Source organism: Scyliorhinus torazame, chromosome 13 (genome assembly GCF_047496885.1).
Source record: "Scyliorhinus torazame isolate Kashiwa2021f chromosome 13, sScyTor2.1, whole genome shotgun sequence".
Lineage (NCBI taxonomy): Eukaryota > Metazoa > Chordata > Chondrichthyes > Carcharhiniformes > Scyliorhinidae > Scyliorhinus > Scyliorhinus torazame.
Window position 1 is genome coordinate 71711938 of NC_092719.1, and position 15482 is coordinate 71727419.

Consider the following 15482-nt stretch of genomic DNA (forward strand, 5'->3'; position numbering starts at 1 on the left):
TGCTGGATCAATTAATTTTAAAACTGAGATTGATTCTTAGCCAAATGTCTGAAGGGATATGGGCAAAGGCAGGTATGTATGGAGTTGGAGGAGAAGCAAGCTCAAAAGGCTAAATAGCCCGTGTTGCTAACTGCTTCAGTAGATTGAGCACAGAAATATTAATTCAGCGGTATAGTTTTTGCCAAGACTTTTGTTGACTGTGTTGATTTTTGTCTCGCCATGCCTTCAATCATCAATGAATGCTCAAAGCCTTTATCGAACCACAGAATCCCTACAGTGCCAAAGGAGATCATTTGGCCCATCCAAGTCTGCACCGATCCTCCTAAAGAGTGCAATACGCAGACCGCACCCCCTCCCCATCCCTGCAATCCCAAGTATTAACCGTGGTCAATCCACTAGACTGCACATCTTTAGACTGTGGGAGCAAACCAGAGCACCTGGAAGAAACCCATGCAGACACAAAAATCCCATTTGTGTCTGAAACTATGCATTTCTGAACAATGTAATACATGATCTGTTACTAAAGATATGTGTAACTCCTTAAATCATTTGATCTGTTAGGGAGCTGAAAGCTCATTGTCTGACTTCATACTCTTCAGTCCCCCATCCCCAGAAGGCATGCACTGCTGTGTTTGAATTATCATATCTTAATCTAATTGCACTCTGAAAGACACAATTTGTTCCAGAGCCCAACTCTTTGAGCACACAGTTTACTTCTCAGACTCTCAACTGTGCACACCTGGTCTGAGATAGCATGTTTTAGTTAGATAGTAAGTCTTGCGGCATTTAGATCTCTGATTCCTTTGACTGAGAACTGACTAACCTTATCTCAGGTCAAAAGTATACATGGGACCATAAGAAATAGGAGCAGGAGTAGATTCTGTAACCCCTTGAGGCCTGCTCTACAATCTAATACCATGGCTGATCATCTAACTCAAATCCATTTTCCTGCCTTTTCAAATTGTCTTTTGATGCATTTAGTACATAAAAATCTCAATCTGAAATGTTCTGTTTGAGGCTCTGCATCCCTCTGGTGTCTTCCCCCAAAAGACTTGTACTCAAGTCTCTGGTATTGAGGTGCTACTTTTTTTTTCTAAAGCGTATCTTGAACCCAGGTAGTCAAATACCTATGTAGCTATGGTCCTTCTGTTTTGGAAAATATCTGCCATCCGGTAACATGCTTTAGAGTTCAATCTTGAGCTCTCCAATCACCAGTGGGATGAAACAGCAATTTGGATACTTCAATCACAAGACCAAAATTTAAAATTTGTGCCAAATTGTTTGTGCAAGAAGCATAAAGTCCATTAATAAAGGGTGACTGCATGCATGCACATACGGCCATGGCGTTCCATAATTCAGAGGAGGCAGCAATGGCCCATATAGGTTGTATCTGCCAGTGCGTTGTTGGCATGCAGCTCATCTTGTTGAGGGCTAAATTGTGGACCATTTAGCTTGAAAAAGGGGCAGCTTTGGAGAGTGAAGCCGAGAATGTCATTTTCAAAACATGCTGTAAGTTTTTGACAATTTCTCAGTACAGTTGCATTTAACAAACCGTTTGATGCATGTTCTTATGAAAACATAAACATGACTTGAAGTGAAATTTAATGATGTGAATCCATTGACTATGAAATATTTCATCAATGCAGTTGAATCATTTGTTCAGCTGTAATATTTGCAAGTGATGCATGAGTGAATAGGCTTTGAAATTGACAGAATTCTTTATTTTTCTGAACTATGGAATATAGCCAGATCTAATTTGAGTTTTGGAGGCACACTAGTTGAGTTTTGTTGTTTGTTTTAAACTATTCCAGCATCATGCCTGAGAAATAATACTTTTCAGACTTTCATGGTTTCCTTTAAAAACATGTTACAATCTGTGGATGTAAATATTTGTTTATCTTATTACTAAAAAAGTTCTTTATACAGTGATAACTGGTTACATATAAAAGTTAGCTCATGTTTTTAATTAACGTGCACAACTTTTCAAAGGGCGAGTTTGTGACATTTTAAAATTAAATGTGATGTTTTGGTTTCAGCTCTTAAAGAACAGCATTGTATCATACAATTTAAGTTAGCCCCATGGGAAAATTGATGTGTTGATGGTCATTTAGTCATCTGATCAATGGATAGAAAATTATTATTTTTTCCTCCAAAAGATTTCCATCTAGTCTTAAAGATTGTTGCTGCCAGAGATATTTGAGTTCTTTTACCATTATCTGGTCGCAGAAATATTTTAAGTAACATGTAAGAGATGTGAACACAATCTAAGACTCTATGTTGCTGTAATTAACTCTACAAGTAGTTTAAGACCAGTTTAGCATGCAGACACACACAAGGAAGTAGACTCTGGATTAGTTCAGAATGCAGCAGAATTATAATTTGAACAGAAGTTGACTCTTTCCTATTTTTGTGTAAAGTGGAGTATTTTCCATCTGATCTGTATCTTTAAATCTCCTTTTTTTTAAACCTCCTTTCTGGCATGTGAAAGATTTATGACTATTTGATTGATAATTCGACCCTGAAGTGAACTTCCAACCCCATATCTTTTCCAACGACAAAACTACTTTCTTCTTTCTCCATAATATTACCCATTTGCTGATATAGTACTTATCCATGCTTTTGTTATCTCCAAACTCAACCGTTCCAATCCTCTGCTGGTCAGCCTCTCATTTTCAACTCTTTATAAAAGTTTGGCTCATCCAAATTGTGTGTCTCAACTCTTACTGTCCTGTTAAACAGCTTGAATCGCCCTTGTATCTTGCTGACCAGAAAAAGTATTCAATATAGTCAATAGGATTTGCAGTGTGGTTAGCACTGTTGCCGTACAGCATCAGGGACCCGGATTCAATTCCGGCCTTGGGTGGAGTTTACACATTCTCCCTGTGTCTGCGTGGGTTTCCTCTGGGTGCTCCGGTTTCCTCCCACAGTCCAAAGATATGCAGATTAGGTGGATTGGCTATGCTAAATTGCCCAAAAAGATGTGTAGGTTATAACGATTAAGGGGTTATTAGGATAGGACAGGGGAGTGAGCTTGGACAAAGTACTCTTTCAGAGGGTCAGTGCAGACTCGATGGACCAAATGGCTTCCTGTACTGTAGGGATTCTCAAACAATATTAGTGTCTATTCTTTCAAGCCCCTTCAGAATTTTGTAGGTTTCAATGAGATGGCCACTCACTATTCGATACTCCAAAGATTATAAGCCAATTTACTCATCATAGAACAACTCCCTCATCCCAAGGACCAATTTAGTGAATCTTTCCTGTACCGCCTCCAGTGCAAGTATACCCTTTCGTAAATGTGAAGACCAAAACTTCACACAGTATTCCTGATGTGGTCTCACCAAAACCCTGTACAATTAGACCATAAGACCACAAGGCATAGGAGCAGAATTAGGCCACTTGGCCCATCGAGTCTGCTCCGCCATTCAATGATGACTGATAATTTTCTCATCCCCATTCTCCTGCCTTCCCCATAATCCCTGATCCCCTTATTAATCAAGAACCTATCTATCTCTGTCTTAAAGACACTCAGTGATTTGGCCTCCACAGCCTTCTGCGGCAAAGAGTTCCACAGATTCACCACCCTCTGACTGGAAAATTCCTCCTCATCTCTGTTTTAAAGGATCGTCCCCTTAGTCTGAGATTGTGTCCTCAGCTTCTAGTTTTTCCTACAAGTGGAAACATCCTATCCACGTCCACTCTATCCAGGCCGCAGTATCCTGTAAGTTTCAATAAGATCCCCCCCCCCTCATCCTTCTGAACTCCAACGAGTACAGGCCCAGAGTCCTCAACCGTTACTCATGACAAGCACTTCATTCCAGGGATCATTCTTGTGAGCCTCCTCTGGACCCTTTCCAAGGTCAGCACATCCTTCCTTATATATGGGGCCCAAAACTGCTCACAATACTCCAAATGGGGTCTGACCAGAGCCTTGTATAGCCTCAGAAGTACATCCCTGGTCTTGTATTCCAGCCCTCTTGACATGAATGCTGACATTGCATTTGCCTTCTTAACTGCCGACTGAACCTGCACATTAACCTTAAGAGAATCGTGAACAAGGACTCCCAAGTCCCTTTATGCTTCTGATTTCCTAAACATCTCCCCATTTCGAAAATAACATGATTTCTTTATTCTTGTTCTCCAATTGCCTTCAAATAAAGGCTAATGTGTCATTTGCCTTCCTGATTGCTTGCCTTACCTACATGCTAACTTTCTGCATCCCTTGTACCAGCGCATCCAAGTCGCTTTGAACATTCAACACATACAAGTTTCTCACCGCTTAAAAATATTCTGCTTTTTTAAATTCCTGACCAAAGTGAATAACTTCACATTTCCCTATTTTATACTCTGCACATGCCATCTTGTTGCCCACTTAATTGACCTATCTATATCTCTTTTCAGCCTGTGTCCTCCCCACAGCTTATCTTTCCACCTATCTTGGTATCATCAGGAAACTTTGATACATTACTCTCTGTCTCTTCACCTGAGTCATCAATATGGATTGTACATAGCTCAGGCCCCAGCACTGATCCTTGCAACACTGCCCAATTCACTGCCAGCCAACTTGAAAAAGCTCTGTTTATGCCCAGTCTGTTTTCTGACTGTTCACCAATCCTAACCTATGCAAATGTATTACCCCCATACTCCATAAATCCTTGCTTTGCCTATCAATTTTGTGTGACATTTTCGGAGAGCATTTTGGAAATTTAGGTACACTACATCTACTGGTTCCCCTTTATCTACCTGGCTAGTCACATCTGCAAAACGATCCAGTAGAATTGTCAAATAGAATTTCCCTTCAGTAAAATCATGTTTACTATGCATTGCTAAGGCTTCCTTACTAATATATTCCAGCATTTTCTAAACAAATGATGTTAGGCTAACTGGTCTGTGGTTCACTGTTTACTCTTCTTCCATTTGTTTATTTGTCAACTTGTAATCTAGTGAGATTGTGCCAGCATCTAATTTTGGAAAATTATAGATCGCGTATCCACTATTCCTGCCAGCTTTTAGAGCCCTAGGGGATAGGCCATCAGGTCCCGGGCGTTTGTCAGATTTTAGTCCCTTATGCTTCTCCAGTACATTTATCTCTGCCATATTAAGTTCCTCCCTTTTTAGCCCCTAGATTATCACCTATTTCTGGAACGTGTGTCTTCTACTATGAAGACAGGCACAAAATATTGGTCCAGTACCTCAGCCATTTCCTCATTCCCCATGATTTCTCCCTTCTCTGCTTCTAAGGAACATATGTTTACTTTATCTCCTCTCTTTTTTTATATGCTTCTTAAAAGCTCTAACAATATGTCTTTGCAGCAAAACCTAGACAACATTCAGGCTTGGGCTGATAAGTGGCAAGTGACATTCTTGACCATCTCCAACAAGACGCAATCTAGCAATCTCCTTTTGACCTTCAGTCGCAATGTTATCATTGAATCTCCCTTCAGTCACATCCCAGGAGATTATTATTTACCAGAAACTGAACCTGACCTGTCGTATAAATATTGTGGCAATAAGAGCAGGTCAGAGGCTGGGAATTCTGCAGCCAGTAACTCACTATCTGATTCGCCAATGCTTATCCTCCACCTGGAAGGCACAAGTCAGTGGGTGATGGAATACTGTCCACTTGTCTGGATGAGTGCAGTTCAAACAAAACTCGAGAAGCTTGACACAATCCAGAACAAAGCAGCTGCTTGATTGGCACTCCATCCACCACCTTTAACATCCACTCTCTCTGCCACTGGTGCACATTGGTCACCAAGGCTCCTTTGACAGCACTTTCCAAACACCTGAATGATCTCTACCACCGAGAAGGATAAGGGTGTGCTCGCTTCGGCAGCACATATACTAAAATTGGAACGATACAGAGAGAAGGATAAGGGCAGCAGGTGCATGGGAATGCCGCCACATGTAAGTTCCCCACCAATCCACTCACCATCCTGACTTGGAACTAAATCGTCGTTCCTTCCTTTTCACTGGATTAAAACCTGGACACTCCCTAACCATACTGTGGATGTACCTATATCACAGAAAGTAGCTCGCCGCCACCACCTCGAGGGAAATTAGAGATGGGAAATAAATACTAGTCCAGCCAGTGACACCCCCCCCCCCCCCCCCCCCAAAATCCTGTGAAAGAACAAAAAAGCAGGAGTGGAGCATTTAGCCCCTCTGCCCTCTTCTGCCATTCAGTGCAATCATGGTTGACCTGTCTCAAGCCATCTTTCCCACTCTGCCCCCATATCCTCATGGACTAAAAATCTGTCTATCACTGCTTAAATATTTACCCAATGTGAAAAGAACAGTGACATTGGAGAAGGTGCAGAAAAGGTTTACAAGAATGATCTAAAACTGGGAGATTAAACCTGTTGGGAAAGGTTGACCTTGCTGGGCCACTTTCTTCCAGACTAGCGAATACTGAAGTGTGACCTGATAAGAGATGACCGGGTTTGATCGGACAGCATCACTATTTCCACCTCGGCTAAGACCAGAACTGGGGGTTATAAATATAAATTTAGAAGGGATCTGTTCAGTGAGTTTTACGAGGATCATGCAGTGATGATGGAAGAGGAAGGGGCAGTGATTGTTGGACTCCTGGTTGGACTCAATATGATTGATGCTAATCTTTGTGTCAAGAGAGAAGATCTGGATTCCATGATTGGAGCAATTGACTAAAATACATTGGTCAAGTGGCATCTGTGGAGAGAGAAACCAGGGGCGGGTTTCTCCAATCCCGCGGCAGAGTGTCCACACCGTCGTAAATGCCGTTGCGTTTTACGACAGCGTGAACGGGCCGTTCCCACAACTAATTCTGGCCCCTCAAGGGGGCCAGCACGGCGCTGGAGCGGTTCGTGCCGCTCCAGCTGCAGATCCTGGCGTGAGCTGTGCACCGTGGGGTCCGCGCATGCGCAGGTGCGCCGGCGCCAATGAGGACATGCGCAGTGGCACCGGTGCCAACGCGCGCATGTGCAGTGGCCTCCTTCAACGCGCTGGCTCCGATGCAACATAGCACAGGGCTACGGGGGCCGGCGCGTAGGAAAGGAGGCACTCAGTCACAGAGGCCGACCTGCAGATCGGTGGGCCCCGATGCGGGCCAGGCCACATTGGAGGCTCCCCCAGTGTCGGATTCCCCCCCCCCCCAAAAGGCCGCCACCCGACCCTTACATGCCGAGGTCCCGCCGCCCAGAGCAGGTTAGAATGGCACCGGCGGGACTTGGCTCTTTTCTTACTTCCGCTCGGTCCATCCGGGCCGGCTGCATAGAGCGGCCCGCGACCGCGCCAACCACGGTGACACCAATGCTCGTGCCAGGGTGGCGTGGCACGGCGCGCCGGCGATTCTCCGACCCGGCGCGGGGTCGGAGAATCTCGTTCCAGGTCAATTACGTTCCCTTAGAACTGGAAAAAGGTGGAAATATAGCAGGTTTTAAGGAGGTACAGAGAAATGGGGAAGAAGGTCTTTGGTGTGGATGGTAGAGGAGATTACATGTCAAGGGATGATGGTGCTAGGCAGAAGTGGGGTTGGTAATAGAACAAGATTTTAAAAATGGGTTAGAGGCGGGTAAGGTAAAATAGCAGAATTATCAAGAGATTCATATCAAAAAAAGTTATGATCTGAAATTGTTGAATTCAGAGATTCCGGAAGACCATAAAATGTCTAATTGAAAGATGAGGTGCTGTTTTTCAATCTTTCTTTGCACTTCATTGGAATAGTGTAGGAGACCGAGGACAGAAGTTGGAATGGGGCGGAGAATTAAAATGATGAGCAACGGAAGCTCTGACTCACATTTGCAGACTGACTTGAAGTATATCACAAAGCGATCACCCAGTCTACTTGAATCATTAGTCGGAAAACGTGGAACAAGCAACACAGTATAACCTTAATTATCCTCAAAGGTGAGGAATTTCCTGGCAGATCATTCAACATCTCTAAATTGCTGTGCTGATTGCTACTGACTGTTGAACATGCTGCTTCTCCCCATCCAGTCACCTTCATTTTTCCTTCTCAACATTTTTCTCCATTGCCCGCTCCTGCTAACAATCAGCTGACACCAGAAACTTTGACCCTCCAGCTCAACTGGACACAAACTCGAGCTGTTCATCCCTGCTGAAAAATTATGCTGGTGCTACGTATACTATCAGCTAACTGCAAGAGGCCATTTTTAAAAAAAAATGTATAATCTCTTTTGATCTATTAAGTCATGGTTGAGTGTTGATGGAAGTACTGCTGGGGAGCACATATGCCTTTAATGTTCATCGTGGGGGGGGGGGGGGATGATAGTGTTGGAACATATTCTGTCCAGTTTGCTGGGTTTTTATAAGGATATGGAGACTAGATCCATGAGCTAGCAGAACAATTGATAAATTGGTTGTTTCAGACTCGGCTAACTTTGCCAACAGGAGAAGAGCAGTGCTAGTGAGTGAAGAAAATGAAACGCTGATGGCCACAAATCTGGTTATCCCCAAATTCCCATTCATGATTGAGTTTCGGGTATTTGTTTTAATTTTTTGAGGACTGTTCTTCATTTAAACTTACAATCATTTTACGGCATAATGTTCACGAGACCTGCTGAAATTAATTGAAATGCAATATACTGGAAAAATATTTTAAGTCTGCTGTGTCTTCTAATATAGCAAGAATGAATGTTTAAACTAGCCTGGGCAAAAGGTAAATATCCTTTTTTGAAGTGATGTCTTGGATGTTTTCTTTTACAGTCTGCCTGATGTGTGGGTGAATGAAAATGACCGATCTCAACTGAGGACAAAAGCGGTTCATTTATCTAAACTACCACAAGATGCCGCTTTGCTTCTTGACCCAAACATATACCGGTACGTTTGAGATTTAATTTCTCAACTTGTTTTAATTTTATAGAACAGAGCAAGTTCTCTCATCTAACTGCAACTATTATACCTATGTACCATAATGTGGCAGCCTGTTTCTCTGCTGAAAGGATAGGTTGGCCAGACAAATGTTGCTCATGTTGCTGTAACAGTGCCATGCTGTTGTTTGTTTTTTTTCTTTCTCCAGTTCATGTGTAGTTTTAATTCTATGGTTAACACTTTTTTCTCTTGGCCGTACTTTTTATCTTGGCTCCATTAAATCTAATGATCTCTGGGTAAAATGGGAGGGGGATTAGCCTTTAACCTGTTACGTTTAATCCTTTTAAGTGCACACATCTGCAAAAATAATGATGGTTTCCATTTTCATGACGGGCAAAAGATATGTAAAGATCTGGTCTTGGTCATGACAAAAATTATGAAAATCATTTAAGCGCTACAGACTTTCACCACCCTCCTTTTGATGATCAACCAGATGGATGCATCTCCTGTTGGAAATGAGATTGTGGTCTGAATGGTGGGGCATTGACCTTTCTATTGTGCTGTACATTGTTATGGCTTTGCACTTTTTATTTAATATTGGAAGGTAACCACCTGAGTTGAGTATTTGTGCGGTTTGGAGCCCAGGTGAGGAAAGTCACTCAATTTCTGAAGTGTGAGTGAAGTAATCTTTACTTCAGCATTTGTCATTGTGGTTATCGGTTTGTAACTCTTCATCCAGAAAGAAATACAATTAAAGCAACAAAGGAGAGGAACTTGTGGGCTGAGACTCCTTACTTCCCTGATTGAAAACACTTGAGTTGCATTTACTTGCTAATGTATTCAGCCACCTCAAGCACCCTTGATCAACTGTTGAGCATATCCTAAACGCAGTGCCCACTGACACGTTCACAGTGTAAAGCCTCCCCCAGGCACCGCTCTTGTCCCTCAAAAGACCATTGTAGCTTGAAATGAAAAATGAAACGAAAATCGCTTATTGTCACGAATAGGCTTCAATGAAGTTACTGTGAAAAGCCCCTAGTCGCCACATTCCGGCGCCTGTTCGTGGAGGCTGGTACGGGAATCGAACCGTGCTGCTGGCCTGCCTTGGTCTGCTTTAAAAGCCAGCGATTTAGCCCTGTGTGCTAAACCAGCCCCATACCAGCTTCCAATGGCAGCCATGGAGAAGTAGGCCGCACATTTGATAGCTCCCGCCTGTGACGGACTTTTGGATCTTTTCCCCCGGCTTTTTCCCGGATTTTATTGGATAAATCGGTCAAGGGTGAGGCAGTGAGGAAAAATCCCCCGCCAGTGTATGGAGAATTGGGCCAGAAGTGGCCGTGTGAGAAGGCAAAGTCCTATAAGGAAGACACCAGCAGAGCTGGCAACGCGGGAAAGCATGGTGGAGAGGCAGGGCCGCACGGAGACGGCACAGTGGTCGACGGAGCAGCTGGTGACGTTTTTTGAAGATTGCTTCGCCAAGCTTAAGAAGGACACGCTGGACCCGATCACGGCTTCGATTGATCAGGTGGTGCAGAATCAAGAAACCCACGGACGTACAATCCAGGAGGTGGAAAAAAAAAGGTGTCCGAGCACGAGAAATGCATAACCGGGCTTGAGACCAAGGTGGAGATGATGAATGACTGCCAGAAAAGAGTGCCGGAGAAGCTGGAGGATCTGGAGAACAGGTCCAGGAGGCAGAATCTGAGAATCGTCGTCCTCCCTGAAGGCAGTGAGGGATCGGATACAAAGGCCTGTGTAACGAACATGCTGGAGAAGTTGATGGGGGTTGAGGCGTTCCCTGGGCCCCTGGAAGTGGATAGAGCGCACCGAGCCCTTTGCGAAGAAGCCCCGAGCGAACGAGTCGCCGAGGGCAATGGTGGTCCGTTTACACCGATTCCTGGACAAGGAACACTTTCTGCGGTGGGCCAAGAAAGAACCGAGCAGCAAGTGGGAGAATTGTGAGCTGTGCATTTATCAAGGCCTGGGCACGGATTTGGCCAAGAGGCGAGCTGGGTTTAATCAGGCAAAAAAGGCCCTCTTTAAGAAGGGGGTGAATTTCGGGATGTTGTACCCAGCCCGTCTGTGGGTAGCACATGAGGAACGGGACTTTTACTTTGAAACACCAGTTGATGCATGGATTTTCATCAAGGAAAAAAGACTGGAGGTGAACTACAAAAACACTGAATCCTTGGAGAGTACTGTAGTGGCGATTTGTTGAAAATCACTTTTGTGCTGGTTTGAATAAGTAGTGTTATGTACAACAAGGGGCTGTTTCGAAGGCTAAAATTAACTTTGTCTTAATTCAAAATAAGGGGGGGGGGGGGGAAGGAAGCCCCCCGACCAGGCTGATTACATGGAACGTCAGAGGGTTGAATCGGCCAGTCAAGAGGGCTCTTGTGTTTGCGCATTTGAGGGGGCTGAAGGCAGACTTGGCAATGTTACAAAAGACACACTTAAAGATTATAGACCAGACTAGATTGAGAAAGGGGTGGGTTGGCCAAGTATTCCACTTAGGGCTGCACTCAAAGACCAGAGTGGTAGCGATCTTGATCAATAAACGAGTGGCATTCTAGGCGGGAGGATCGTGTCAGACATTGGGGTAGGTATATAATTATGAGTGGGAAGCTGGAGGGGGTGCGGGTGGTACTCGTGAACGTATATGCTCCGAATTGGGACGATGTGGAATTTATGAGGCAGGTGTTGGGTAAGATCCCAGACTTAGAGTCATAACTTGATTATGGGGGGGAGATTTTATTACAGTAATTGATCCGGAATTGGACCAGTCAAAATCCAGGACAGGGAGGATGCCAGCCGCTCCAAAGGAATTGAAGGGGTTTATCGAACAGATGGAGGGAGTAGACCCATGGAGGTTTGTACGGCCTAGGGCGAAGGAGTTTTCTTTTTTCTCCTATGTCCACAAGGTATACTCTCGCATTGACTTTTTTTGTCCTGAGCAGGGCTCTAATACCGGGAGTGGTGGATACGGAATATTCAGCAATCGCAGTGTCGGATCATGCCCCACAGTGGGTGTATCTACGGGTTAGTTTGGAGAGAGGACAACGCCCGCTATGGAGGCTGGATGTGGGGTTGTTAGCTGACGAATGATCTGTGAGCGGGTGAACAAGTCCATCCAGAACTACCTGGAAACAAATGATACAGGGGAGGTCTCTGCAGCAAAGGTTTGGGAAGCTTTGAAGGCAGTGGTCAGAGGGGAATTAATCTCGGTACAGGCCCACAAAGAAAAGGCGGAATGGGCTGAGGAATAGGTTAGTTGAGGAGATACTCCAGATGGACAGGAGATACTCTGAGGCCCCGGACGCGGGGCTACTGAGGGAGCGGCGGAGGTTACAGGCGGAGTTTTAGCTGTTGACTACAGGGAAAGTGGTGGAACAGCTGAGGCAGGCAAGTGGGGGGGGGGGGGGGGGATTTATGAGTATAGGGAAAAGGCAAGCAGAATGTTAGCGCACCAGCTCAGAAAAAGGGAGGCGGCCAGGGAGATAGGGAAAGTAAAGAGTAGAGGTGGGAATACGGTCCTGGACCCAGTGGGGGTGAATGAGGTGTTTTAAGGACTTTTACAACAAATTATATGAGTCGGAACCCCCAGTGGGGGTGGAGGAGATGAGGCAGTTTTTGGGTCAGTTGAGATTCCCGAGGGTGGATGAGGATCTGGTGGAAGGGCTGGGAGCCCCAATTGAAATTGAGGAAATACGTTGAAGGGCTGGGGGGTGTCATAATATACATCTATGTATATAATGGAGTGCAGACTGGCAGTGACTGACACACAGGATGACCAGTAAGCACACAGAGCAGCCAATCACCAGACAGGATACGACCACTATAAAGCCAGAGGGCACCAGTTTTCCCGCTCTCTCTGGACCCAGCCTCTGGGACAGTCAGTTAGTGAGCTGGCCAGTGCAAACACCATGTGGTAGCTAGTAAGTCTGGTTAGGCTAGTATCGGGTCTCCAGTCAAGTCAGCATAGTGTCAACCCACAGTTGAACATGTATGATAGTTTAGATGTTAAATAAAGTTGTGTTGCATCTTATCAAGTGTTGGAGGTCTGTCTCTCGCTACACTAAGGGCAGTCCACATCGACCCAGCCTACCCAACACATCATGGTACCAGTGAGTGATGCTGAAAATTGACGGAACTACCTTGAGTGAATCAGCGTTGACCAGCAAACAGCCATCCGGTGACATGGAAAACGATCGCCCTTCTCCGCGGCTCCGCATCGCCGGCAACCTCGGTGCAAATTGGAAGATCTTCAAACAAAAGTTCCAACTCTTATCTAGAAGTCACCGACCTCGAGGCCGCATCGGACGCCAGGAAGATCGCACTATTCCTCTCCACAGCCGGGGACCACGCCATCCACATCTACAACTAACTCCCTTACATTCGCTGCGACATTGAGGTGAATGAGAGTTTTGAACGGTACGTTTTCCAGCTTCAGGGTAAGGATGAACCTTTTCAATCCTTTCTGACCCATCTCCGCATCCTCGCGCAGTCATGTAACTGTGACTCGACCACTGATTCCATGATCTGGGATCAGATCGTTTTTGGGGTCCACTCCGATTCCCTTCGCCCTCCTGAAAGACAAGCAGCTCACCCTCACCATTGCAATCGAAACGTGCGTTCTCCACGAACATGCAAACAATCGGTACTCCCACATCAGGGCGGCAGAAACGGCTAACCTCCCATGAGGCAGGACGGGTGCAGGCCATCGCACAAATGCAGGGCCTAAGTATCGACGAGAGTGGCCATTCCGCACGCTTTTCCCGGGCCCCTGCGCATGCGCGCAACAACCGGGGGGATGGCGAGACCGACAACCAGACTGCGCAGATGCGTACGTTGTTCGACCGCACTGCGCATGCGCAATGGCGCACGGAACTCGCTGACGTTGGCGTCATGACGTGTCTGAATTGTGGCAGCACCCATTTAAAGCGGCAATGTCCGGCAAAATCACGACGGTGTCTACAGTGTGGCAAGCTTGGCCACTGCGCAGCCCTTTGCAGATCTGCTCCACTGCCCAGCATCCAACGATCCCAGCCGCGGCGCAGAAGCATCCGTTCAATACAACAGGCCATGCTTGACTCCGACCCCGACAGCCCAACAGATCCTGATGCTGCATGCCTCAAATCTCCATACCGGGTGGGCATCATTACGAAGCATGCGCTGCCTGTCGCCAAGACAGCGAAGCACCACCTGATCCTCAGCGTGGATCCCGACGCCAAGTGGTGTGCTGTCCTCCGTCAACAAGACACTCATTCGGTTCAAACTGGACATCGGCGAACCTCATCTCCAAATCCAATCTCTACACCATCCCCGTCAGACCAAGCATTCTTCCACCGGCCTGCCAGCTCCTTGACTACAATGGCAATGCCATAGCTGCCAGTGGCTCATGCCAACTCGGAGTTTCCAATAAGTCATTTAAAGCGACACTGCGATTTGAGATCGTGGGACCTGACAGAGCATTCCTGCTCTGTGCTCAGGCCTGCAAACTCCTGAACTTGGTTCAGCAAGTCCACACCATGTCATCCTCACAGGCGACAGCCTCACCTGATGAGAACTTCAAGGCTGACATCACGCAGTACCACAGCGTGTTCGACGGAATGGGCACACTCCCATACCGATACAAAATCCTGCTCAAACCAAATGCCACCCCTGTGATCCGCGCACCATGTCGGGTGCCGGCACCCCTCCAGGACCGCCTCAAGCAGCAGTTACAGGACCTCCAGGACCAGGGCATCATATCAAGGGTCACAGAACCCACGGACTGGGTCAGCTCCATGGCCGGCGTCAAGAAGCCGTCAGGGGAGCTTCGAATCTGCATCGACCCCAAGGAGTTAAACTGCAACAGCATGAGGGAACATTACCAGATACCAAAACGAGAAGAATTGACCAGCGAGATGGCTCATGTCAAACTCTTTACGAAGCTGGACACCTCCAAGGGGTTCTGGCAAATACAACTGGATGCATCCAGTCGCAAGCTCGCACATTCAATACCCCGTTCGGTCGCTACTGCTACAACCGGATGCCTTTTGGCATCATCTCTGCCTCAGAGGTATTTCACCGCTTCATGGAACAGGTGTTAGAGGGTATCGAGGGGGTGCGCGTGTATGTTGCCGATGTCATAATCTGGTCCACATCTCCTCAAGAACACATCGATCGCCTCAAGCAGGTATTCCACAGAATCCATGAGCATGGCCTCCGACTCAACAGAGCCAAGTGCTCGTTCGGTCAATCAGAAATCAAATTCCTTGGTGACCACATCTCTCAGCAAGGTGTGCGGCCAGATGCTGACAAGGTCTCGACGATCAACGCCATGAAGACCCCAGAGGACAAGAAGGCGGTCCTCCACTTTCTAGGGATGGTCAACTTCCTCGGGAAGTTCATTCCCAACATAGCGGCACACACCACAGCCCTCCGCCATCTCGTCAAAAAGTCGACGGAATTCCATTGGCTGCCCGCTCATGAGAACGAATGGCGTGAGCTGAGGGCAAAACTCACCACAGTCCCAGTTCTGGCGTTCTTCGACCCTACCAAAGAGACCAAAATATCCACTGATGTGAGCCAGGACGGTATTGGGGCGGTGCCCCTCCAACGAGATGACTCCTCCTCATGGGCCCCAGTTGCGTATGCCTCCAGAGCCATGACGCGCACACAGCAACTGT

At 46.3% G+C, this 15482-nt stretch overlaps 1 protein-coding gene across 4 annotated transcripts in view; it reads left to right on the forward strand.

The window, feature by feature from the left end:
- Positions 1-15482, forward strand: part of aebp2 (AE binding protein 2) — a 169451-nt gene that overhangs the window by 122237 nt on the left and 31732 nt on the right. For all 4 annotated transcript variants that reach the window (XR_011934088.1, XM_072471753.1, XM_072471754.1 and 1 more), the window contains exon 7: positions 8707-8820. Coding sequence is in view for 3 of the 4 variants with exons in the window: in XM_072471753.1 (XP_072327854.1) it covers positions 8707-8820 (114 nt within the window). In the remaining variant the exon portion in view is untranslated. The remainder of the gene's footprint in view (positions 1-8706; positions 8821-15482) is intronic.